The sequence below is a fragment of the Cervus canadensis genome, chromosome 21, assembly GCF_019320065.1.
Source record: "Cervus canadensis isolate Bull #8, Minnesota chromosome 21, ASM1932006v1, whole genome shotgun sequence".
Lineage (NCBI taxonomy): Eukaryota > Metazoa > Chordata > Mammalia > Artiodactyla > Cervidae > Cervus > Cervus canadensis.
Genome location: NC_057406.1, coordinates 49,189,165 through 49,217,163, shown reverse-complemented (window position 1 = coordinate 49,217,163; position 27,999 = coordinate 49,189,165). Strand labels below are relative to the sequence as shown.

The following is a 27,999-nucleotide window of genomic DNA, read 5'->3' as shown; positions in this document are numbered from 1 at the left end:
TATAGCCAATTAGAAGGATATATACTAAATATGTTATATATATAATATGCTTACTTAAATATAAACAGGATATAAAAGTTTATATGGAATTAGGCAACCTCAAAAAAACCCTATGGCTATTTGACAAAAGGAAGACTGGATGGAAATGTGTAACAAGTAAGTAGCAAGGAGGACTTTGGGAAACTTCTTCCTTTCTTTTACTCCTCCATAATTAACATAAATTGGTGGCCCAGTGGTAAGGAATCCACGTGTGATGCAGGAGATACAGGTTTGATCCCTGGGTCAGGAAGATCCCCTGGAGAAGAAAATGGCAACCCTCTCCAGTATTCTTGCCTGGGAAATCTCATAGACAGAGTTGCAGCCTGGAGGGCTACAGTCCATGGGGTCACAAGAGTCAGACAATACTTAGCAACTAAACAATAATTAACATAATTAATTTTTTTATTTATAAATGAAATATATTATTTATGAGATTATATAATTTGCTTTTTCTCCCAGGAAAAAATACTTTCACTGTAATCAATCTGAAAGGCCTTTTAAATCTTTTTCTTATGAACTTTCCCCCTGATATTACATATTTCTAATGTGTTTATTTTTAAAGAAAAAGGAAATACTCACTCCAGATTTTACTCAGAGTTTCAGAGGGCTTGGTAAACTGAATGATATTACATTCCTTGATGAGTTTACTTATCAGTACAAGAAAGCTGAACAGAAGGCGATCTGCAGCTTTTTCTTCAGTCTCTTCCATGATCTAAAAGTAGGAAGAATGTTAAATTAATTAAGACAATAATTTCAAAGTATTTTATGGACATTTTTACTCCAGGATGTACATCTATAGCAGGGTTTCTTAAGCACAACACTGCTGACATTTTGGTCAGGTAATTCTTTGCTTTGGGGGACTGTGCTGTGCATTAGAGGATGTTTACCAATACTCCTGGCATCTACCCATTAGATGACAGTAATGCCCTTCTGTCCTCCAGCTGTGACAACCAAAACTGTCTCCAAACATTGCTAAATGTCCCCGAGGGGCTTATGGGATTTTGATCATCATACACTATGGAAGATAACTTACTTTAATCTTCATTTCATAAAAGAAGATAGAACTGCACTGAGTTCTTACTTTTAGTAATAAAAAAAAATTTTTGACACAAATACTTAACCTGTTAGCTATACTACCTCAAGTAAAACTACAAAAATAAGCAACACTTTTACTCCGTAACAAATAACTTACATCTGTAAAGTTTTCAGGATCAACCTCCTTTTCAATCACAGGGAGAACAATTCCAAGTCTTCTCTCAAAATTGACTCCTTCACTTTCCACAAAGAAGCCACAGATCAGGGCAGCTAGTTGTCGATTTAAGCGCTACAGAAAATAAAACCATCACAAGACAATAAACTTGGGAGGCTGTTTCCAAAAGTGAAATGAAGGTGGTTATGACTCTGTCCTCAATAGTTCTTTATGATACCAGAAGTCAACAGGATGTGGATTTTTGGTAGCTAACATGAAAAATACAAAGAAATCTTCATCTCCCTAGAACAAAATTTTTAAAAATTGGTATTCATGATTATCCACTGAAAAGCGTTCTAGGCCCCCTGCCCAAAATCACATTCTGATTTTAAAGCCAGTGTTAAGTTATGATGTGTTGTTTGTATTCCACAAAGATGGGCCAGTGATGATGGTGCTAAATTTAGCAAGTTGATACAATTATTGGCAAGAAATACATTCTATAAATTGTATAAGCAGATATTCATCAATGGGGATGAATTGGAAACAAAGATATCAATGGAGATTGGTTATGTAAATTATAATACATTCATGTAGTGGAGTTAACTGGGCAACACTGACCATGTTGTAGGAATACAGGTGATTTTTATGTTATTCTCTATTTGTTGTTACTCTCTATAACTTCTTATATTTTCTAAAATTTTCCTACAAGCATATATTATTACCATAATCAAATAAAAACAATAAAGCTACTTGGGAAAAACTAATTCAACAATGTATAATATGCATTCTTAAAGTATAAACACCAAAAGCTCAGCATTTTCTTTGCAGTTTGACTATAAGCAACCCTGACCTTCTTTGCCCCAAACCAGGTGGTAACCATATCGAAGAGCCAATCTTTCTTCTCAAGGCTGATTTTACTGAGTAAGGATTTGATTGCCATGGACGCCATCTTCTTACACATGGCAGAGTCATCGTTCACCATCATGAGACAGAGAGGAATAAAGAACATCCCACAGTTCTCATGGAGCAGTCCCTAAAAGAAAACAGACACTTATGAGCACAGTGAGACCAGAGTTCTCACGTATGTCCTACCAAAGGAGGCCCATGGCTCCCAGAAGCCACAGCTAAGAGTCTGTCTCCCTGATTCACAGTACCTGAGGGAACGTGTCAAAGAGATAAGCAATCATTTCCAAGGCGGACTCTCTCCCGGTCTCATGTTCATAACTAGGGTAAGAACATCAGAAGGACTTGTTAGTAACTTTAAAATTGACCAATAATTATTTTTAAGAATTTAAAATATTGCCTCAAGGTGCCAGTCTATTTCTTAAAAAGTGGGAAAAACCTCCATTTTCCCAACTTTAATACAGGTACTTATCAGACTACTTTGCAGTTTAAAATATAATTGTTAGATTTTTAGTGTTCTCCTAAGCAGACTTTAAGGACAACTGATGATCAGACTGAACTGAAAAGCAGCTTACAGAATTGCTCTATGAAGCCATGTACAGTGCTTGGCAGTCAAGCCAGTGGCTCACAGGATAACACCCTGGGAAAATGTGCCATTATGTTCTGACCTTGCCCTTTTCAAGACAGCCCACACATTAAAAGGAGAAGGAACTACCCCGCCACTACCTTGCATGGTTTATGACTCCAACTTACTTCAGCTGAGCGAGCATGAATTCCAAGTTTGGTCGCAGTTTGTCACCCAGAGGATAGTCAAGAATGTATTTCAGAAAAACCTAGAGACAGAAATCACACAAGAGAGTACTTGGAGCCCGTCTCTCCAGGATTCCTTTTTCCTGACCTGCTTTCTGGGACACACTGGTAGGCTACAAATAGCAGGGTGATCATTAGGTGAAGTCCACCTCCTGAGTCAGTAACTGTGCCTCTCCCCTCTGCCCACCTCACTTCCTCAGGTCCCGCCTGGTGAAGAGCCAAGTCCTGGCCCACCGTCAGCCTGGCTGCTTAGAGCTCCAAACTCCAGCTCACACCCTGGCAGCTCCTCACTCTGGAAGGAGGCTTTGGTGAGCTGAGTATGGACTGTGGCTCACCCTACATTTCCCCTGAAGTGAGAAGGGCAGTAACAGCAATAGAAACAGTGCTAATAACCACTGCACTCACTGAATGCCCTCTGTGTGCCACGCATGGGGTGAAGTGTTGCTCAGCTGGTTCTCATGCTCCCTTGGGCAGCAGAGGCGACCCCTTTTACAGATGAAGAGAATGGAACAGGCACAGAAGCTAAGTAACTTGCGCAGGTGGTGGTCCCGGAACCCCATGCCTAGGGTGTCCACATCCAAAGGCTCTCCTTTCAGAGCCTCCAAACTGCTGCATCATTCCACTTCCTTTATTAATAAGCTGTGAGAACTAGGCACATCATTAACCTTTCCAAAGCCTGTTTTTCCCTCGACCATAAACCGGTGGTGCTGTTTCCTTTGAAGGAAAGTTACAAATAGAGGCTTCGTACGTAAAGTGCTGGGCGTGCAGCTAGTGCTTAATAAACTGCACCTGGCCCTCCTGCCTCCTAGATAAGTTAACTTCCTCTGAATATAGCCTCGGCAGCCCAGGCCCTCCTTTAACTCCGAGTTCGTATTTCCAATTGAGAACCTTCTATTTCCTGTGTTGATACGTGGTCATATATCAGGACAGATTTTTATGAAAACAAACCTGCTAATGTCATTCCTCGGCCTACTGATTTCAATGACTTTTTGTTATTCTTAGAACAAAGCCCTAAATATTTAACAAGACTACAAGGTCTTGCCATATCTGGCACCCTCCCCTCTCATTCACCTTCAACAAGCTAAGCTCTTACCTACCTTAAGGCTCATCTTCCAGCCTGCAAGGCTAAGCCTTATTTCTTCCTTCAAATTCTGCTTACATGCCAATCCTCAGGAAAGCTTTCCCTCACTGTCCCACTAAGATGGTCTTCCACTGTGTCATATGTTCTTCCATATTTTGTAGATTTTAAGAAGCACAGTTTTCTACATTTTAACGTATCAGACTGAAATTGAGATATCTTACAATGAATGGCATCATACCACTATGTCAAAGTTTTTTCTTTCTCTGAGGTATATAAGTAATGGTGTGTCTTTAAGTGATGAAATAGAAATATGACAGTATTGTTTTCCTCATGGAACTTACAATGACTGTAATTAAATAATCATTCATGGGATTTCTTTTTTTTTTTTTTCATTCGTGGGATTTCTGCTTTGTGCGTGTCTGCTATAGGACAGATAGGGACTCTGAGTGGACCACCATATGGAAATCTTTCTTGCAGGTTATCATGCTGCAGAGACAAACGTATTTCTTCATCCATCTGATATATGCCACATAAGGGCTATACTCAAAATGCTCCTTACACTGAAGAATGGCCTGTACTTGGTATGTGAATGGGCTCCTGCGTCTCAAACAACAGCATGACACAAAGTCCTCAGAATTCAAGCAGTGCTGACATCTCTACCTAAAAACCAAACAGAGAAGGCTGGCCCGACCCTCGCCATGGGAAAAACTTCTCTCCACAAACCTGTCTGCACTGGACTCTGGCAGGTTCGCTCTGTGCAGAGATTGCCAGCTTGGATACTTTCCGCATGACATCATCAATTTCTGGGACCAACAACTTTCTTGATAAAATGGCCTGAAACACAAAATGAGAAGACATACTCATTTCATGTTTTACTGCAAATGGCCTCTTGTTTACTAAGCCGACCTGATGTTCAAGTAGCCTCAGGCAGTTTTCAAATATAATGAAAGTATCTCCAAAAGGAAAAGAATATAAGCTTAAAAAAGTGGTTATAATGGTCAATTTTATGAAATGTACAAGTAAAGTACCTGCCTTTGTATAGAGCTCACATTCAAACATTTTAGTGAGGGTGGGATGTTTAGAGAGAATAGCATCGAAACATGTATATTATCTAGGGTGAAACAGATCACCAGCCCAGGTTGGATGCATGAGACAAGTGCTCGGGGCTGGTGCACTGGGAAGACCCAGAGGGATGGGATGGGCAGGGAGGCGGGAGGGGAGATCGGGATGGGGAACACATGTAAATCCATAGCTGATTCATGTCAATGTATGGCAAAAACCACTACAATATTGTAAAGTAATTAGCCTCCAACTAATAAAAATAAATGGAAAAAAAATTTTAGTAAGTAGATATGTTAGCTTATAATTAATCAAAAAATAATAACCTTTATAAGAACTATCTACAGCTAGTCAGGGCACTATGTTCCATGTAGTTCTAAATACCTGACATGAGGCTCGTACACTGCACAGCCCAACAATCTGGTGATGCCATACCTTCAGAAGACCAAATGCAGTGGCTTGTCTTGTAGTGTCATAGATGTCCTCCTCAGCATATGCTAGTAGAACCTGAAGCTGCTTTTGAGTTATCTGGTACGACTTCACTTTCTTCACAAGTATGGTCACACACTGCAAGGCAACAACAGTGAGGTTAACAGAGCACCTCACAGACCAGCATCCAGTGGAATGAGGAGGACTCAATACAACAGCAATGTTTTTTCACACAGTATACTAACACTCTGGCCTTACCAAACTAATCTGGAAGAAATTTTGACCAAGACCATAAAAATGATGAGGAAAATTCACTATGTTGCTAGTCTTGGTCCCAGCTTTTTCTGAGTGCATGTGAAAACATCTCACCTTGAAACAATTTACCACCAGGTGGAAGTTCTGGCCCCTGGCTGCCCCAAGCTTTGCATAGTCCTTCAGCAGAATGAAAAGGTGTTTTGTCAGCTGTTCTGCTTTTGTGCCTATAGACGGCAGGGGGAACCTCAAGATCCAGATCAGGCACTGCAAAGCACCTGTGATCACCTGAAAAACAAAAAACAGAAAAAGCCAATCAACTGATGAAGTGACCAAACTCAATAATCCAGCACCCAAGGCTGTGCAGACTCTGGGCAATCGAGTTGAAGGAATGAAGTGCTCTGTCAGTCTATTCGGGAAGCACTATGCCCGAAGTGTAAGAGTAAGATAAGGAAGTTTCCTCTTTCCTGTTGGAGAAGCTTAAGTGCTTCTCCACACAATGGAAGGTACAGCCCAAACAAGTGAGAAAAGGTGCTCACTTATCACATTCTTAACCTACTATGTAAATGATTAGATGGGCTGGCTAATTTTAGCATTTCTTTTTTTGAAAATCACATTATAAATGCCTTTCCAATTTTCTAGAATGGTTCTTTCATGTAATCCATTCTTATTGAGCTTATATTATGTCACAAGACACTCTACAGAGTGTTAGAAATACAATAAAAAGGATGCTGACTCAGAAATTAAGCATGGGAACTGTGACCTATAATTTGATATAGTTATGTGGAGTGCCAAAGATAAGAGAAATGTGCTGGGATCAAGTGACTACAAAAGGATCCCTGAGCCTTGGAGATTATCTAGACCAGCTGGTTCACTTGGCTCAGCTCTACCCAATAGACACCTACACTCTGATTGCTGGAATGGCCTTATGGGTCTGGATCAGATGAAGACAAAGGAAAGAGCTTAAGAGTCACAAAACCAGGGCTTCAATCCCAGATCTGCAGCTTATTACCTGTTTGACTGCAGAGATGTTCCTTTACCTCCTGGCACCTTTACTGTGAAACACGCCATCTGACAAGGTTGGCAAGGTGTGGGCTTTGGAGTCTGACAGACTGAGGCTCACATCCTAGATCTGTCATAGGTGACAAGTCACTTAGCTAAAGGCCTGGAGTTCTCATCTTTGAAGTAGAAGCATTAATAATATACGGCTTCATGGGCTGTTATGAGGAATCACGGCAGTGAGCAGTAGTGACAAGGAGAAGGAGATGATCACTGCCATGGGGACAGCACCTCTTGCCCTCAGGAAGCTGTGAGGATCAAACGAAACAACTAATGTACCTAGAAGGGCTTTTTTTGGCCTCACTGAATGGCATGCGGACCTTCCCAACCAGGGATTGAACCTGTGACCCTTGCACTGGAAGCACAGGGTCTTAACCACTGAACCACCAGGGAAGTGCCTTAGAAGGGCTTTTGTAATTATTAAGGGCTCTCCATTGTTACTAAGTTGCTGTTAAGGGAGCGATTCAATGCAGGGAACAGAGGTGGTTCATGTTGTTGTAAACCTCTTTAAACACTTAACCACCCAGAGAAGCATGAGCCTAGAAATAAGCTTTGTATTCTGCAGGACACGGGCCCTGTGACGCAACAGACTCTCACCTTCACGTCCACGGAGCCCAGGCAGTCTACCAGGAGAGACACAAAGGGGTCCAACATCTCCATGACATTTTCACCTGAAGACTTGATCTTGGAGGTCTTCAGACTAAGGTGCAACAGCTAGAAGTTTTAAAAAAATACTTCATGTTAGTTGGGCATAAGAATGAGGTTAAGGTGAAATGATTTTGAGGGACTAATGTGAAAAGTTAAGACACTTCTATCTGAAATCATAAAAAGTGCAAAGAAAAGGGAACCACCTGGGAGAGAGTCTCAGTAAATGGAGAAGGTGGGAGCTCACCCTGCAGCTGAGATTCGAAGTTCATTTACCAAATGGTTATTGCTCAGCATCCACTTTGATTCTATGCACTGGCCCAGCATGAAGGATGTGGCAATAAACCAAGATGGGCAGAGTTCTTGCCCTGATGGCTCTTGGCCAGGATGACAGACTCTAGCGAATAATTCACTATAAAAGGAGGGTGCTTTGAGAGTTCTGTGGGGACCTGGGCAGAGGGAGGAATAGATGGTGAGGTACTGGGATGGGAAAAGTGTAGGGACTCTGGAGAACTGAAGGGAAGCCCTGCATCCAGTGTGAGGCTATTATTGCCCTGTGGCCCAAAGGAAAGACACGGCTCTCTCCTGGGAAAAGGGGAGCCAATAAAGGATGAAAAAAAATACATACAATAAAATGATCAAATTTGTGTTTTTAAAACCTCACCATCTTTTAAAAAGATTTAAGAGTAGTTCAGAGGTACAAACTCATAGGCAAAGCAACAGTGAAAGCACTGTATTAGGTCAGAATCACTAATTCTGAGAAAGTTCTATCATCAAAGTAAGTAACAAACAGTAAATGCACCAATGCACCTTAAAACGAATTCCGTAACCGATGGTAAAAAGCGTGTCCAGTGGAAATGAGCAGCACTGGGGACTCAGCAGAAGATTAAAGGGCACAGACTCCCTGTGGGCAGCAAGGCTCACTTAAGGTTCATTCTTACCCGAAGCCCAGACTCAACAAATATGTGCATGTTGGTCTTCTTGCTCACGACAGCTTTCTGTCCGCCTCGAACTGGAGCTGGGGGGAGCAGAAGACAGCTCTGGGGTGGCAGGCGTGGATCTGGTGCAGGGGTTGCTGGATTTCTGTCAATCAAATGATGAAAACCAGTGGAGACAAACACATTGTAAGCTGCATCCCCAGAAGCTACTGTGTCTCCTTCTTGTGAGGAGTGTCCAGCACCAAATAATGCGCTGTGAGGCTTTTCTCCCTTAACCACGAGACACAGAAGGGATGATCAGGTTGCTGATCAAAGTTTCTAGAGCCCCAGAAGCAGAGGTCAGAGGGCTGAACGCACGTCTAAGTTAAAATGAACAGCAAAGGGATGCTCCCTTTGATTTCTGAAAACAAACGCCAAGGAGTCTTTCTTAGAGCACCCCAGAAGCAAAATCCAAAAAAAGTTCACAAATAAGGTATTTAAAAATCTCTGGAGGTCTAAGACTCTGTTTGGTCAGAACAAGAAGTATATATTTAAAATCTACTCTAACTTGGATTGAATAAATATCTAAAAAGTGGTGTCAGAGAAATGTTAAAATAATCGGTTGCCTTCACAGCTACTTCATTCAGCAGAAAAATAATCTTGTGTTGACATGTATCACTTGGAAGGACCTCAGTCCGAATACCACAAAGTAGTACCATCTCACAGCTCAGATAAATATACTCTTTTTCTTTTACTAAAGCCAGTTAAGAACCCACTTAAGATGCTGAGGATTGAATGGCTTATTTGAAGTGAGGACCTAAGGATAGTTGCTTTTTTCAAACTTACTTTTCTTTCTGTGTTAACAGGGGGAGATTTTCGCTGACCAAACCATAACTAAGCAACAGAATGGATTCTGCTGTCATTTCCTGGTTTACAAGTAATCCTGCTATGATTCGGCGTAAGGTTTCGTGAACTTTCCGGGCCAGTTTTAAGCTTGTGGTATTTTGCAAGATCTAAAGGCAAACACAAATACATGCTGAGGTGACAGAACTGCATTTTGATTTGTTATAACAGTATTTTCTTTTATATATTATTTCTAAAATATGGTTTTTCCTAATTAAAAAAGACGCATTCTTAATGAAATTTCAAATATAAGAATAACATAAAATCAAATTTACCCATGACCTCAACCCCAGAAATAATCATTGCCATTAGTGTATGCCTCTGGAGATTTTGGGCCTCCTCTGTCTTCTCTTTGTTGTTGAGGTCTGGGCACAGGGCTGGAGATAGGATGTGACACTTGGAAGGTGCCAGCCTTCCAAGTGCATTAGGTGGGGTGGTTTACAGACAAGCACAACATACCAACACCATGCAGTCACTCCTCGCAGGAAACCGCGCTAATGAAGACACATGACGGCCAAGCCACAGGGCTGGGTATCAGGTACTGGGCCAAATCAGAGGAACTTAATGGGCACTCAGCACCATCACCCCAGGAAAATCCTCAGCGCCTCACAGCTAGTCCTCTGCACAGGACAAGGTATTAGGAACTTTCATTACCTTGCAGGGACTTGATAATTTACATGGGAAACACATGTGCTTTGTTGACTTTCTTTCATCTTAAAAACATATCTAACATTCTTAGATCAGACTCAGATAAGCTAAATGTACCTTAGGAACAATTAGGACTTACATGGAATTAGTTAATTTACGTCATTAGATAGGGTTTTTTGCTCTAGATTTAGTATGTAAAACTGTAATAAAGTGAATTAATAATGCTTGCTGAATGTTCACCCTTGCAACAGGCATAGCGAGCACTCTGAAGGCAGGTAAATTACAGTCCCTGCCCAGTAGGAGGCAGAATGAAAATGGAAAGAATGTGAGCTTTGAAATTCCAGCTTCAGAAAGATCTGGCATGAAACCCTGGCTTTTCTCCTTATTCATGTTCCTTCTACCTGTTTGAGCCTGAACTTTCTCATCTGTCAGACGGAAGCACGGTCAATCTCAGGGATGGCTGTGCAGATCAGAAGTAATGAAGCACAGTGCTAAGAGCACTGATGTGTTCCAAAAACGCCAGTGCGCGTGCTCTTGGCAGTCTGGGAGCAGCAGTCTCACTCCAAAGGCTATTCTTAGTTACTGATGGGACTCAGCTGTGTAATTCACCTATAATTCAATTCTTGTTGCCTTTTCTTTTGCATCTCATGGTTTACATCTGGCTCCTGGATCAGAATGCCCATCTCAGGGCTGCCAGACACATGGTACGGGTGTTCTTAGTACTGAAGTGAATCATGATGTTCAAGGCTCTTTTCAAGAACTCAAGATACTGAAAGGTGGTGATTTCCTATATTACATTCAAGTCCTTACCTCTTTTAGTGGAAGGATAAGTTTGGTAACCTGATCTTTTCCTACAAACTTGCCCAAGATTTCGTAAGAATCATAACTCTTGCTTCTTCGTGCCTCCATGACTTTGGAGAGGATCTGCTTTACTTCCTTCTCTTCAGCAACAGCACCAAACAACTCGTGGTTAAAAACCTTTAAAAGGAAAAAAATAAAAAATCTTTAAAAGAAAAAAGCTAAATGGTAATTATGTACACTCAAGCAAGATATGCCAACATAAGCAGTCTCAAAAATGCATGGTCTGTTGAAGTCAAGGAAAGCATATTGGACTGGATTAAAATTAGACAATAGAAATTTCTATTAGATTTCACTTTTTTCAATGTAGCTTGGAGACCAATTACAGAAACACTTCGAGGTTTATACCAATGAAAAACAAAAGAATACTACATAGATTTACATATATAATTATATAATACACATACAGGGACTTTTTTGATATTACCGAAAGTAGCTTAATTTCCCTTTTTTCCACAATTATACATACAGTTCTGGTGAGTATACATTTGTACAAACCCCAGATCACACACCTGATTATATCAACTCAGGACCTACAGCAGGGCACCCATCTCATGTCACTTGAAACTTAGCTTTTTAAACCTCTGCCAGCCGAAGAGATGAGATAGTATATTATTTTCATGTTTCATATTTATGTTTTATATTTATTAATATATGTTTATATGTTTGTTTATAGGCTATTATTGTGTGTCATTTTATGAAATGATTTGTGTTCTTTGAACTCTTAAAAAAAAAAAAATTAGAATTCCTTTCTCTAAATCTTACCTCAATCATTATATCCAAACAAGAGTCCAAACTCCCGACTTGTAGCTTGTTGGTGAGGCCTTGCAGCAACATATAGACAGTGAAAGTCAGCACATGGACCTGAAGTGAGATGTATGAGAAGAGTATGGATGGTCAGGAACACCACAGTAGGAAGAACAAGATCCAGGAGGACTGCAAAGGGTACACTCTGATTATATACCTGTCAGCACTGCAGGAAGCTTTGCTAAACAACACATACGTATATCAGTGTCTAAAGTCCTTTAGCCGAATGGTCTTTTTGTAGAAAAGATGCTCAGAAACACATCACTTGCACAGGGTCTATCACTGTGACTAAATCAGGTCAATCATTTATAAAGAAGAGCATGCATGATAATACGCTTCAGTCGTGTCAGACTCTTCATGACCCTATGGAGCCCAGCGGGCTCCTCTGTCCATGGGATTCTCCAGGCCAGAATACTGGAGTGGGTTGCCAGGCCCTCCTCCAGGGGATCTTCCCAACCCAGGGCTTGAACCCGGGTCTCTAATGTCTCCTGCATTGGTAGGAGGGTTCTTTACTATTAGCACCACCTAGGAAGTTCATAAAGAATAGCACAAGTCTTGAACTTTTAAAAACCAACCTCTGAATTAAGGAGCCTACATGAAGAAAACAAGTTTCTGCCCTTAACAGTGATCACACCTAGCATTCCTTAGAGCTTACTATGGGCAAGACACTGTATTACTACTCACATGTACTATATCGTTTAATCCTCACTCACTCTATCTATGGTGTGGGAGAAATATCATCAGAGCTTTCACTTGAGGAAGCTGAGACACAAAAAGGTCAAGCAACTTGCCCTAGGTTACAGGAACAGGAAGTGGTGAAGTCAGGGTCTGAAAGCAGATGGTGCCAGAGTACCAACAGAGTATGTTCTCTACACCGCTTCCAGTGCCGTAAGTTATCAAGGTAAACAGGTAATGACCGAGTGCTAAGAAAATACACTTGGCTGTCAATATACAGATTGGATTCTAAAGGCATAATTTCATATATATCCACTTACGATCTTTAAGTACCTTTATACATTTAAAGTGTTTGCTGGGGACACTGGATGCATGGAACCGCTACTGGGAAGAACCACCAAACTTCCAGTGAGTTTACCCCTGTTTTCTACATGGCTGTCCCCCAGCCAACATGGAAACCGTGCTAGGATTCAGAGAATTCTATGAGAAGTCCTGGGGCTTTAGGAATAGGAGAGAAAACTCAAGAATGTTCCAAGAGAATAAGGAAACCTATTTTTTATTTTTTCTTTCCTCCATTTCCTACACCCCAAGGATCCTGTGGTGGTCGTGGCAGTGGCCTAGACACAGGGGCTGCAGCAGCCACAACTCTGCAGGGAGACCTTCCTCTCCCTCAGTGGGACTGCAGTTTGGAAAGGGTGGGCCCACGAGCTGCTTTTCTCCTCTGCAGCTTGCCACTGCCTGGCCTCTGTGTGGTTACAGCTGTGGGAAGTGTGTGGCAAAGTAGGAGAAACAGCCCCAGCTTTGTAGCAGGAGATCTGAAACATGGAAAAATAAAGTGTTAACAAAGAATCAGAAGATATAAGGAACTAAGGAAACTTCAGAAGTGAAAAGAAAAATAACTGAGGTAAGAAAATTGACTGGGTGGGTCCAACAGTAGGAAGGAGACTAAAGAGGAAGGAGTCGGTGAACCTGAATGTGAATCAACAGAAATGATGTAATCCAAACAGAAAGCAAGGAGACTGAAAAATAAACATGAACCGCGCATCAGGGACGGCTGCTGCCGCTCAGTCGCTTCAGCGGGTCCAACTCTGTGACCCCATGGACACTCTCAGGCAAGAGTACTAGAGTGGACTGCCATGCCTCCTCCAGGGGATCTTCCTGACCCAGGGATCCAATCTGGGTCTCCTGCATTGTGGGCAGAGTCTTTATTGCTGAGCCATCAGGGAAGCCCCCAGGGATGGATGGGACCCTTCAAAAAAGTCTAATATACAGTTCACTCAAGTCCCAGAAGATGAGAGAGTGCAGTGCAGAAAAGTATTTGAAGAAACAACAGCTGAAAACTTTCCAAAGTGACCAAGAAGCTCAACAAACCTCAAATAGGGTAAAACCAAAGAGATCTGTGCTCACAATCCAACTGCTGAAAAAGAAAAAGTCTTTATAGCTGCCAGAGAAAAATAACGTGTTACTCAGAGGGGAAGAACAATTCATCAGAAAGGCCAGAAAAGGGGCATGACATTTTTACAGTGCTGAAAGGACGTCCTTCAGGGAAGAAGGTGAAACAAAGACAGTCACAAGGGAAAGAAAACAAACAGGGCCTGCTGCCACCACAGTGCTCTACATGCTTGCCTAGACCAAAGGGAATGATACCAGGGAGAAATCTGGAAATTCAGAGATGAAGAAAAAGCAGTAGAAATGATAAGTATCTGAGGATTAAAAACAAAACTCTGCACTGCACTCTGTCTGCAGAGCATGCTTCTCTGAATCTGAGTAAGTCTACTTCTTACCTATCAAAACAAAGCAAAACAACTCTAACACTGCCTGAAAAGTTTTCAACATATGTTGAAGTAACACATAAACAACTATTAAACAAAGGAAGGGTGAAGGGATCTGTACTTTTACATTCCACCTGAAGTGGTAAAATATTGATTCTAAACAGATGATTAAAAATTAAGTATGGTTATGGTAACCTAGAGCAACCATTCTCCCAGGAGTCTTGGCTGGTTACCTCAGAAAAACAAGCTGTAGTGTTTCTCAAACTTTCAATCACTTGGAGATCTTTAAAAATGCAGATTGCGTAGGTCAGGGCTAAGGCCCTGATAGTTCTCCTAACAAGTTCCCAGGTGCTGCTGATGGCATGTGTCCAAGGCCCACATTTGGGAGCAGCAAAACAGCCAGGAAACTACTCAAAGAGCTCTGCATTCCACCTGGTGCTGTTACTAACTTTACAACATATATGTTTCAACTCAAAACAAATTTTTATTGTTCACATTTGTGGCGATACATTCAACAATAAGTTTATTAAGAACTCACGGAACACAAAACCTAATATCAAGTGATTTGAGAGAAAATCACAGGTTATGAAATGTAGGTCTATAAGATTCTTCCAAAAAATAAGGCTTTTTAAAAACTAGATTTTTAAAAAACATGGATTAGAAATTTTAAAATATTCTTGCCTGCACTCTTAGTAGATCAACTTTGCAAAAGACAGACCCAAAGTACCATGACTTAGTGTTTAAAGTGCAACTATGTGAATTCCAACCCAATTTGAATATAAAATGCATGATGCCATTTACCTGATAGCCACGCACAAGCGTAGTCTGTAATTCTTTTAAAATATATTGTAGATAATGCACACCCAGATCCTCTATTATTTTTGCGAGGGTGCTGCGTGCAATGTCTCTGATTTCCTGTGCTCTGTTCTTGAGGAGGGCACACACTTTCAGCAAAATACTAGAACATGAGTTGAAAATCTAATTAGCAGAAACAAAAATACAAATATCCTTTTGTTTCTTAATTATTCACAACACCAAATTATTCCAGTTAGGATTCTAAACTATAGCAAACTGTGACAGTGCTTCTCTTTCTAACAAAGAACCAATTTCTGACTTATCACATAACATACCTTGGCAGATTAGTTTTCATGACTTCTCTTGGAAGGGACTGCATTAGTTTAACCATGGCAAAAGCTAAAGGGACTCGAACTACTTCCTCATCATTCACAACCTTTGATCTTATGAGTTTGTGTTCTTCGTCTCTTTTAGTCTGTAAGAAAATAAATAAATAAACTGAAACAAAAGTAAATGGATTAGGGACCCAGCAACACTACAACCTTGCAGCTGAAAAATTATCTACTGGTATCAAAATGATCAAGAAGAAGGATCATGAGGGAGGAGCCAAGATGGCGGAGGAATAGGACGGGGAGACCACTTTCTCCCCTACAAATTCATCGAAAAAACATTTGAATGCTGAGCAAACCTCACTTTCGACCGCTAGCAGAAGACATCAGGCACCCAGAAAAGCAGCCCATTGTCTTTGAAAGGAGGTAGGACAAAATATAAAAGATAAAAAGAGAGACAAAAGAGCTAGGGACGGAGACCCGTCCTGGGAAGGGAGTCATAATAGAGGAAGTTTCCAAACACCAGGAAACCCTCTCATGGGCGGGTCTACGGGAAGGTTTCGAATCTCAGAGGGCAACCTAACTGGGAGGAAAAATAAATAAAACCCACAGATTACATGCCTAAAAGCAACTCCCAGCAGAAAAGTACCCCAGACGCCTGCATCCGCCACCAGCAAGTGGGGGCGGAACGGAGAGGAGCGGGCGGCATTGCTTAGGGTAAGGGCTGGGCCCAAATGCCCTGAGGGCAATCAGAGGGAGCTATGGTGAGATAGCAACTTAAACTGTGGGATAGCAAGAGAGAGAGAGAAAATTAACCGGCCGAACACACTGCCGGCCATTCGCAGAACAAAGGGACTGAGCAATTCCAGAGAAGAGCTAGCTGGCGGCAGACCGACCCATCCCTGCCAGAGGCAGGAGGCACGCTTCTGAATAACCAACAAATCATAGAAGAAATCAAAAAAGAAATCAAAATATGCATAGAAACAAATGAAAATTAAAACACAACAACCCAAAACCTATGGGACACTGAAAAAGCAGTGCTAAGGGGAAGGTTCGTATCAGTACAGGCTCACCTCAAGAAACAAGAAAAAAGTCAAATAAATAACCTAACTCTACACGTAAAGCAACTAGAGAAGGAAGAAATGAAGAACCCCAGGGTTAGTAGAAGGAAAGAAATCTTAAAAATTAGGGCAGAAATAAATGCAAAAGAAACTAAAGAGACCATAGCAAAAATCAACAAAGCTAAAAGCTGGTTTTTTGAAAAAATAAACAAAATTGACAAACTATTAGCAAGACTCATTAAGAAACAAAGGGAGAAGAACCAAATTAACAAAATTAGAAATGAAAACGGAGAGATCACAACAGACAACACTGAAATACAAAGGATCATTAGAGACTACTACCAGCAGCTCTACGCCAATAAAATGGACAACTTGGAAGAAATGGACAAATTCTTAGAAAAGTATAACTTTCCAAAACGGAACCAGAAAGAAATAGAAGATCTTAACAGAGCCATCACAAGCAAGGAAATCAAAACTGTAATCAGAAATCTTCCAGCAAAAAAAAGCCCAGGACCAGATGGCTTCAAAGCTGAATTCTACCAAAAATTTAGAGAAGAGCTAACACCTATCTTACTCAAACTCTTCCAGAAAATTGCAGAAGAAGGTAAACTTTCAAACTCATTCTATGAGGCCACCATCACCCTGATTCCAAAACCAGACAAAGAGGCCACAAAAAAAGAAAACTACAGGCCAATATCACTGATGAACATAGATGCAAAAATCCTTAACAAAATTCTAGCAAACAGAATCCAAGAACATATTAAAAAAATCATACATCATGACCAAGTGGGATTTATCCCAGGAATGCAAGGATTCTTTAATATCCGCAAATCAATCAATGTAATACACCACATTAACAAATTGAAAGATAAAAACCATATGATTATCTCAATAGATGCAGAAAAAGCCTTTGACAAAAGTCAACATCCTTTTATGATTAAAACTCTCCAGAAAGCAGGAATAGAAGGAACATACCTCAACATAATAAAAGCTATATATGACAAACCCACAGCAAGCATTACCCTCAATGGTGAGAAACTGAAAGCATTTCCCCTGAAATCAGGAACAAGACAAGGGTGCCCACTCTCACCACTACTATTCAACATAGTTTTGGCCACAGCAATCAGAGCAGAAAAAGAAGTAAAAGGAATCCAGATAGGAAAAGAAGAAGTGAAACTCTGTTTGCAGATGACATGATCCTCTACATAGAAAACCCTAAAGACTCTACCAGAAAATTTACTAGAGCTAATCAATGAATATAGTAAAGTTGCAGGATATAAAATTAACACACAGAAATCCCTTGCATTCCTATACATTAACAATGAGAAAACAGAAAGAGAAATTAAGGAAACAATACCATTCACCATTGCAACAAAAAGAATAAAATACTTAGGAGTATATCTACCTAAAGAAACAAAAGACCTATACATAGAAAACTATAAAACACTGATGAAAGAAATCAAAGAGGACACAAACAGATGGAGAAACATACCGTGTTCATGGATTGGAAGAATCAATATTGTCAAAATGGCTATTCTACCCAAAGCAATCTATAGATTCAATGCAATCCCTATCAAGCTACCAACAGTATTTTTCACAGAACTAGAACAAATAATTTCACAATTTGTATGGAAATACAAAAACCCTCAAATAGCCAAAGTAATCTTGAGAAAGAAGAATGGAACTGGAGGAATCAACCTGCCTGCCTTCAGACTCTACTACAAAGCCACAGTCATCAAGACAGTATGGTACTGGCACAAAGACAGAAATATAGATCAATGGAACAGAATAGAAAGCTCAGAGATAAATCCACGAACCTATGGACACCTTATCTTCAACAAAGGAGGCAAGAATATACAATGGAAAAAAGACAACCTCTTTAACAAGTGGTGCTGGGAAAACTGGTCAACCACTTGTAAAAGAATGAAACCAGAACACTTTCTAACACCATACACAAAAATAAACTCAAAATGGATTAAAGATCTAAATGTAAGACCAGAGACTATAAAACTCCTAGAGGAGAACATAGGCAAAACACTCTCTGACATAAATCACAGGATCCTCTATGACCCACCTCTCAGAATATTGGAAATAAAATAAAAAATAAACAAATGGGGCCTAATGAAACTTAAAAGCTTTTACACAACAAAGGAAACTATAAGCAAGGTGAAAAGACAGCCCTCAGATTGGGAGAAAATAATAGCAAATGAAGCAACAGATAAAGAATTAATCTCAAAAATATAGAAGCAACTCCTGCAGCTCAATTCCAGAAAAGTAAATGACCCAATCAAAAAATGGGCCAATGAACTAAACAGACATTTCTCCAAAGAAGACATACAGATGGCTAACAAACACATGAAAAGATGCTCAACATCACTCATTATCAGAGAAATGCAAATCAAAACCACAACGAGGTACCATTACATGCCAGTCAGAATGGCTGCTATCCAAAAGTCTGCAAGCAATAAATGCTGGAGACGGTGTGGAGAAAAGGGAACCCTCTTACACTGCTGGTGGGAATGCAAACTAGTACAGCCACTATGGAGAACAGTGTGGAGATTTCTTAAAAAACTGGAATTAGAACTGCCATATGCCACTGAAATGTTGTGAAGTAATTAGCCTCCAACTAATAAAAAAACCAAAAAAAAAAACCAAAAAAAAACTGCCATATGACCCAACAATCCCACTTCTGGGCATACACACTGAGGAAACCAGATCTGAAAGAGACACGTGCACCCCAATGTTCATCGCAGCACTGTTTATAATAGCCAGGACATGCAAGCAACCTAGATGCCCATCAGCAGATGAATGGATAAGGAAGCTGTGGTACATATACACCATGGAATATTACTCAGCCATTAAAAAGAATTCATTTGAATCAGTTCTAATGAGATGGATGAAACTGGAGCCCATTATACAGAGTGAAGTAAGCCAGAAAGATAAAGACCATTACAGTATACTAACACATATATAGGGAATTTAGAAAGATGGTAATGATGACCCTATATGCAAGACAGAAAAAGAGACACAGATGTACAGAACAGACTTTTGGACTCTGTGAGAGAAGGCGAGGGTGGGATGTTTCGAGAGAACAGCATCGAAACATGTGTATTATCTATGGTGAAACAGATCACCAGCCCAGGTTGGATGCATGAGACAAGGGCTTGGGCCTGGTGCACTGGGAAGACCCAGAGGGATCGGGTGGAGAGGGAGGTGGGAGGGGGGATCGGGATGGGGAATACATGTAAATCCATGGCTGATTCATGTCAATGTATGACAAAAACCACTACAATATTGTAAAGTAAAGTAATTAGCCTCCACTAATAAAAATAAATGGGAAAAAAAATAAAGAAGAAGGATCATTACTCCCTTGGCTGCAGGAGAGGAATCTGAAGATGAGGAGACCACAGAAGGAAAAGTGAAACGTGAAATGTAGAAAAAAAGAAAATCCAAAAGCTGATGTCAACCCACGCAGTTAGGAGCCTCAGTCTGACATGGGTCCCACAGACACCCGAGTTCACAAAGGCTGCTGGGTCCCGGAAAGAATGATTACCGTAGATGCCAGGCATTTGTGAAGCCTGGGCAGGATGTCCCCTGTTATGGTTCCTTGGATATTTTTAATTGTTCTCTCCAATTCTTCCTTATTCTGAGGAAGGAAGGAGATGGACTTTGTGATACAGTCAGATTCCTCAGCTACCGCCCCTTCATAATCAGCTGGGTCAGGGTTTTCTGGCTCTTCGTTCCTGCCCGACGAAGTCTTATCACATTCGCCCTCCTCGTCCTCATCCATGGGCTCCAGTTCCAGGGCTCCATGCTCTGGCGACTCAGTCACTGCTGTGGTGTCTGTGTTTAGTAACAACACAAGTCAGCTTAAATGAGGAAACAACACAGGTGTATTAAGTAGTCTTTTCTAGCAACATAATAAAAAAAAAATCAGCAACTACAAGGGCACAATAAAGACTGAGAAAACAGAAGTAAGTGAGTGTTGTGGCTCTTCACTTTCTTACTTTCACTTTCACTTTCTCTTAATGAGGAAGAGACACAGGTAAACTGATAATTATAAAAAAGAGTGGAACAGCAAGTACAGGGTACTTGAGGAACACATGGGGAGGCTGTGAAAAAGGAGGGTCCTTAAACGAAAGAAAGCTTCCAAAGTACTGTGGTTCAGTTCAGTTCAGTTCAGTTCAGTTGCTCAGTCGTGCCCAACTCTTTGCCACCTCATGGACTGCAGAAAACCAGGCTTGCCTGTCCAGCATCAACTCCTAGAGCTTACTCAAACTCATGTCCATTGAGTCGGTGTTGCCATGGAACCATCTCATCCTCTGTCGTCCCCTTCTTCTCCTGCCTTTAATCTTTCCCAGCATCAGGATCTTTTCAAATGAGTCAGCTCTTTTGGAGAAGGAAACGGCAACCCACTTCAGTATTCTTGCCTGGCGAATCCCATGGAAGGAGGAGCCTGGCAGGCTACAATCCACGGGGTCCAAAGACTCAGACACGACTGAGCGACTTCATTTCACTTGCTTATTTTAACTGGAGGATAATTACTTTGCAATACTGTGATGGTTTTTGCCATACATCCCACTGTCACTCTTAAAGAACTAATAAAAATCTGAGCCTCATGATATAATCGTCTCTAACCATATCAAATATGTTATTTTTCCTCTTTGTTGCATCAGTTTAAAAAGTTTTGAAGGTCAAAGTCTCTAGTTCTTCCTGGGTAATCAACTCAGTATCTTTCATATACATGTTTTCCAAATTGCTGACAATTAATTGCATGGTTCCGATTTTAAAGGAAGAACTTCATGGTTAGGGAAGAATTTACTGTGTATTTGCCTTCTAAATATTTTCACTTTACATTTTTGTTCCATTCCATTAGAACATTTAGATGAAAATACCACTTTCAGACTACTTCAAGTAACTACAGAACATAATTAAAATGTTCTCATAGAAAAATCTTTGCCCTAAATATGTGTGGTACTCGAAAAGAGCAATACATAAATTACAAAGTACATAAATATAAAATCCTACATCCAATATAAAAGGTAAGAAAAAGAGCAACAGAATAAACCTAAGGGAAAAAGAAAAAGATACTTAATAAAAGACAGGTATGGATTGTTAGGAAGAGGAAAATAAATTCAACTAATAAAGACAATGTGCTAGTTTACATAATTTTTTAATACACATATATACATTTTTTTAATATTCTTTTCCGTTGTGATTTATCACAGGAGATTGGACATAATTCCCTGTGCGGTATAGTAGGACCTTGTTGTTTATCCGTTTTGAGTGTAATAGTTTGTATCTGCCAACCCCAAATTCCCAGTCCATTCCTCTCAGTTTACATAATTGTGAAGAAAATGGACAAAGCCCAAATATACATAATAAGAAATATGAACAAGACACTAACAGTTAGTATATTACAGAATTAAAACAGTATAATCTGGAACTCAGATATTTTCAGAATATTGATGAAATGGCTAATAGGATAGAAAAACAAATATCATTTAACATACCCCACAGTGACTAAATAACTAAACATCACTGATACCGTAGATGAATTTTTGAAATTGGTCAGAGTTGTGTCTTAAAAGCCATTATCATTTAGAAACAAGGAAAAATATCTGCTTTTCCAGACTTTCTTTCTGTCTTCCATCTTGCTTTTCTGTCTCACTCATACTCCCTCTTGCTCTCCCTTTTCTTCTCTTCTCTCCTTTTTTTCTTTCTTTTTTTGGTGTGGCTAGGAGAAACAGTTCTATTTCTGCTTCACATTTCGATGTCACCATGTCGCCAGTGATAGTAATGACTTAAAATTAGTGTCGCCATATAATTTATTATACCAACTGGAATGCTTTCCAGGGTGAAAAGAAACATTTAGAATTATATGAGGACCACAAGGAAAGAGGGGGACAAATGTTGAAGCAACTTAAAACAACCATATCAGGGATAAACTAAAACAAATGAAAATTTCTATACTTTTCCACAGTAGAGAAGAAACAAATGTAATACTGGCCTTTTTATTTACTTCACTTAAGCAGTAACAGAGGTAACAACTGTTTAGCTATCCTATATTCGGAATATTACTTCAAATCAATACATGTAAATGATACTTTGGGGGGATTTTTTTGTTTCATTTTTTGTGTGTTTTGTTTTCCTTAGGGTGTTGTTTGTTGTTAGATATTTTACTGAATGTGTACACAGTTTTGCCTTCTACTGAAAACTACCTTCTGATAGGTTCCATTGATTTGTTCTGAACTCAGTGTCCTTGTTTTCTTGTATAACTAGGAAGAGTAGTGTGTTTTTAAAAATACTCATAATGTGCCTGAAAAGTCTATAAAATCTCTAGAGAGGATAAACTGAAGGTAAGCCAAAGGGTCGCCCTTAGTGTTCTTGTTTTAGTCGATTTTATAGAACTACAACTGCAGTGAACTTTGTATACCTCTCCTATCATCGAAATAAAGTTCTGCTAAGTAACTTTAATGTTTATATTATAGGTGAAGGGCAACCATTTGCTTGAAAGAAGATAAACTGAAACTATCTATGCTGTTCTTATGCTCTATATTTGACTGTTAAAGTTCTGTCAATAAAGTTTCATTTTCTTAAAAAAAAAAAAAAAAAAATGAGTCAGCTCTTCACATCAGGTGGCCGAAGTATTGGAGTTTCAGCTTCAGCATCAGTCCCTCCAATGAATATTTAGGACTGACTTCCTTTGGGATGGACTGGTTGGATCTCCTTGCAGTCCAAGGGACTTTCAAGAGTATTCTCCAACACCACAGTTCAAAAGCATCAATTCTTCGGCACTCAGCTTTTTTATAGTCCAATTCTCACATCCATACATGACTACTGGAAAAACCATAGCTTTGACTAGACAGACCTTTGTTGGTAAAGTAATGTCTCTGCTTTTTTTTTTTGTCTCTGCTTTTTAATATGCTGTCTAGGTTGATCATAGCTTTTCTCCCAAGGAGCAAGCATCTTTTAATTTCATGGCTGCAGTCACCATCTGCAGTGATTTTGGAGCCCCAAGAAATAAAGTCTGTCACTGTTTCGTTTCCCCATCTACTTGCCATCAAGTGGTGGGACTGTATGCCATGATCTTAGTTTTCTGAATGTTGAGTTTTAAGTCAACTTTTTCACTCTCCTCTTTCACTTTCATCAAGAGGCTCTTTAGTTCTTCTTTGCTTTCTGCCATAAGGATGGTGTCATCTACATATCTGAGGTTACTGATATTTCGCCTGGCAATCTTGGTTCCAGTTTGTGCTTCATCCAACCCAGCATTTCGCATGATGTACTCTGCATATAAGTTAAATAAGCAGGGTGACAATACACAGCCATGAAATACTCCTTTTCTGATTTGCAACCAGTCTATTGTTCCATGTCCAGTTCTAACTGTTGTTTCTTGACCTGCATACAGATTTCTCAGGAGGCTGGTCAGGTGGTCTGGTAGTCCCATCTCTTTAAGAATTTTCCGCAGTTTGTTGTGATCTACACAGTCAAAGGCTCTGGCGTAATCAATAAAGCAGAAGTAGATATTTTTTTGGAACTCTCTTAGTTTTTCGATGATCCAACGGATGTTGGCAAAAACCTACATTCTTGTTCATGAACATCATAATGGCAGCCAACAGGGCTCATGCAGAAATGTCCCTTATTACAGGATGCAAACTGGGCAGTGTGGTGGGGCAAGTCCAGACCTGGCTCTGCTAACAAGCCAAGACTACAGTCCATTAATTTAACTCTTGTGAGCTTTGGATTCTTCACCAGTAAACTGGAAATGGTTTACTTGTAAGGCTATTATAAGGATTAAATGCGATAAAGTCTCATTTCTGACACTTCACTGACCTTAATAAATGACAGCTATCCATTAGTCTTTGTTTTGTTTATGGACTGTGAAGCTTTAGGAAAGTTACTTTACATCTGAAATCTCAATTTCTCATATAAAAAATATGGAGTAACTAACACCTAAGGTTCTAGTATGATTCTTATGAGGACAAATGAGAATTTCTGTGTAAATAATCTATAGCTCGGATTTTTGCCCCGTACATTTTAGACTGGACTTCTCTATTGTTAAACAAGTTTTCAGAATAATACTCAAGCCATTCATTTTAACTTCCTCCTGACTCATTCACTGGTCACTACTACAAGAGCAGAAAAAGGAAGTTAAGCTGAATTCTGCCATCTTTAATTCATAATAATAAATAATAGAAGAATAGGAAGGAAATCTGGTTTAAGAAAGTTTAAAAAACTTACCCTCTTCATTCTGAAGTTTTCTCATTTGTTCTTCAAGAGTTTTGTGGTCAAAGTGAAATGCTTCTAACACTATCACTAGCAAACTGTTAAAAAAATTTTCACAGAAACATTCATTTGATTAATAATATCATTTGACTCTTAAAAGGAAAGTTAGACTTATAAAAATTACTTTTACCTATTTTAGGTATTTTTTTACTTTAACAAATCTTAGTATCACCTCATTGATACAAATTAAAAATAAATTGGGATTACAGAAAGGTTATTTCAGAAAATAATCCAAATTTTACATTTCAAAAACAAAACAAAATTAAGAAGTTTGGCCATACCTGACACCCAACTTTTGATTGATCTGTCCCGCCTGTAAGACATGAATGAAATGTTTCAAGTAGTATACATATGCTGACCAAGAGAGATGTTTGCAAACAGCTCCAATAACTTCTGTGGCAGCAATGGTTATATTTTCATGCTGTAAAACAAATCAAGAGCATCAGTAAGAATAAGTATCTGCAAATAAAATACACATACATAGCTAACTTGGTACAGTAAAAATCTTAGATAGTAGGTGATCAGAAATTATAGAAAGGAAAGAGTGCCCAAACTATGTTAAATAGTTTTCCTCTAGCTCTGGAAAAGCCTCTGTCAATTTCAAATGATATCTTCCTTTCATTAAAGGATTTAACACATTTTAGACTCTATTTCATTCAGACCTCCTTTACAGGTTCAAGCCTACAACTGTGAAGTAAATTCAAGGTGTAAAAGTTGATATATGTCAAAGCTAACTCTAGATTGCACTGGTGAACACTCATCAGCATGATGCTTTGGAGACAACTCTTTCAGACCTCATGAAGAAGAGAAGCTGGATTCACTCTCATACCTTAACTAGGAAAGCAGAGAAAAATATATCAAACAGTTTTCAGACTTTGGACATCAGTGTAGGACAGTGACCCCTGAGAGAAAGGAAACAAATGAAATGAGCCTTATAACTCCCCTCAGCTGATTGTGTGGGGATAACTGTCAGGCCATAGCACAGGAGAAGAAACCCCAAGAGAGACCTGCATCTCCCTGAGCTAAGGGGTCAGAGTTGAGGCTGTGGAGCCTGAGTTCATAGGGCAGAGTACCAGAGAGAAGAGAGTTACACAGAGAGAAAAGCCGCCCAAGAGCCCCTTAAGCTTCAGCTGCGAATTGACCCATACACGCTGAGTGAGGAAGAGATGAGGAGAGAACTACCAGAAAGGGAGACATGCAGCAGTCGTCAAAGACCACACAAGGACAAGAGCAGCTCACGCTCCTCGCGGCCAGGGTGACAAAGCTCCCGATACCTGGAGTACTGGGCATTCGGGCACTCAGGTTAGTACCTCAGTGGTAGGTTCATACGAGCGTCGCACCAAGGGCTACTCGTGCCTACAAGCTTAAAAGTGAGCCTCAAAAGGACCAGGCTACTCACAAGCAGCCTAACTGCGTCTGAAAACAATCCCAGAAACACCCAGCACCTAGCAAAGGCAAATTTATGATGTCTGGCGTCTGATAAATAATTACCAGGCATACAAAGAAGCTGAAAAATAAATCTAATGAGAAGACAAATCAAACAGAAGCACAGAAATGACACAGAAAACCACGATATAACTGTACTGCAAATGATCAAGAAGGGAGACGCAAGCATGAGCATGTTAAGGAGACACATGCGAGGCATAAAAAAGGCCCAAACTGAACTACAGAGACGGAAAAGAAAACTCTGAGGGAAGATATACTGGATGGGATTAACAGTAGATTACACAAGGCAGAAGGAAACACTAGTGAATTTGAAGACACAGTAATAGAAAAATGAAACCAAATAAAACCCAAAAGGAAAAAAAAAGCCTCAGTGAGTTATGGGATATGGGACAATTTGGAATAGCCTAATATATGATGTAATCTCCAAAGACAAGAAGGGGAACCAAAAATATCTTTGAAAAAGTAATGGCCAAAAGATTCAAAGTTTGACAAAGACTACAAATGTATATATCCAAGAAGCTCAAGGAACTCCAAGCACAAAACAGGAAGGCAGGAAGGCACCTGATAATCAAATGGCTTAAAACTAGTGATAAAGAGAAAAAGGGTGGGGGGTGGGAGGGGGAGAGACATGGGCCACTCAGAACAAAGGATGACTTCTTTTGCAAACAGTATAAACAAGAAGTCAGTTCCAAGTATTCTTAAAGTATTGCGGAAAAAAATCCAAAACCTGTCAAACTAGAATTCCATACCTAGAAACATTATCTTTCAAAAACAAAGATGAGAAAAGACAAACAAGAGCTGAAAGAATTCATTACCAGTAGACCTGCACTACAAAAAATTTAAAGAAAGTCTTCCTGTCAGTAAAATGATACAGGGTGAGCATCTGGACCTACACAATGGAATGAAGAATACTTGGAATTATAAACATGGAAACAAATACAAAAGATCTTTTCTTTAGTTTTAAAGATCTCTTTGGAAGATAGCTGATGGTTTGAAGCAAAAACAACAGTGTATTATGTGGTTTAAAGCTAACATACAGGTAAAACTTATGAAACAAAAACAGCACAAAGATAACTAACAGGCCAACAGAGATAAAATGAAATCACTAAAAAACTCATCAAAACGCAGAGACTGTCTGATTAAGTAAAAAAGCAATATTCAGCTATATATGTTACCTACAAGAAACCAACTTTAAAAAGAAAAGTAAAAATCACAAATAGGTTAAAAATAATAGAAAGGTATACCAAACCAATACCAACCAAAGCTAAACAGTTTATTTTTTCCACCTACACCTCTTTCCTGTTTTACTGCCATCTAACTCTGAGGTGCTTACTGGCTCCTTAAACCGGAATTTAGGGACACATTCTTTTACCTACTTAGGAAATTTTTTAAAATCCTTTAAACATCCTGAAAATACACAGAAAACCTATCCTTGAACAAAATCATATAATCAAGTCACAAATCCTGCTATTAGGTCCATTAGACTAAATATTTATCAAGTCTTTACCATGTGCAGGCACTGTTCTTAGGCACTGTGTCAGTTGCTCAGCTGTATCTGACTCTTTGTGACCCCGTGGACTGTAGCCTGCCCGGCTCCTCTGTCCATGGAATTCTCCAGGCAAGAATACTGGAGTGGGTTGCCATCTCCTTCTCAGGGGATCTTCCTGACCTGGTTCTCCTGCATTGCAGGCAGATGCTTTACTGTCTGAGCTACCAGGGAAACCCATTCTTAGGCATATGTAGTATAAAACTGAAGACATTCTGAGTTCAAATACAGGTTCTGACTGTATGTCTCTGAGAAAGTTATGTAACCTCACTGATTCTCAGTTTATTCTCTTATAAAACAGCGGTAACAGTCCCCACACCATAGGGTTGAGTTGCTGTGAGGATTAAATCAGAATTGTGCCTGTATCTGGTATAGTGCTGAAGAAAGGCAGCTATTGTTTTATTTCATTTCTTATGAGCCATTTGGGAAAATAATGAGAATTAAGGCCTATAATACAAAAATAAAAGTATGACATCTTGGTGACGTGATC

At 39.7% G+C, this 27,999-nt stretch overlaps 1 protein-coding gene across 1 annotated transcript in view; it reads right to left on the bottom strand.

Annotated features, from left to right (window-relative positions):
• The window catches only part of UTP20 (UTP20 small subunit processome component), a 90,097-nt gene that overhangs the window by 7,915 nt on the left and 54,183 nt on the right, over positions 1-27,999 (bottom strand). Inside the window, exons 39-56 of the mRNA XM_043439872.1 lie at positions 24,799-24,938; positions 24,473-24,555; positions 19,785-20,074; positions 15,177-15,316; positions 14,848-15,004; positions 11,558-11,656; positions 10,745-10,912; positions 9,230-9,396; positions 8,408-8,549; positions 7,419-7,535; positions 5,880-6,050; positions 5,517-5,648; positions 4,746-4,856; positions 2,885-2,964; positions 2,383-2,452; positions 2,079-2,261; positions 1,232-1,363; positions 619-751 (exon numbers count right to left, since the gene is read on the bottom strand). Of these exons, the coding sequence (XP_043295807.1) occupies positions 619-751; positions 1,232-1,363; positions 2,079-2,261; positions 2,383-2,452; positions 2,885-2,964; positions 4,746-4,856; positions 5,517-5,648; positions 5,880-6,050; positions 7,419-7,535; positions 8,408-8,549; positions 9,230-9,396; positions 10,745-10,912; positions 11,558-11,656; positions 14,848-15,004; positions 15,177-15,316; positions 19,785-20,074; positions 24,473-24,555; positions 24,799-24,938 (2,515 nt within the window). The remainder of the gene's footprint in view (positions 1-618; positions 752-1,231; positions 1,364-2,078; positions 2,262-2,382; positions 2,453-2,884; positions 2,965-4,745; positions 4,857-5,516; positions 5,649-5,879; positions 6,051-7,418; positions 7,536-8,407; positions 8,550-9,229; positions 9,397-10,744; positions 10,913-11,557; positions 11,657-14,847; positions 15,005-15,176; positions 15,317-19,784; positions 20,075-24,472; positions 24,556-24,798; positions 24,939-27,999) is intronic.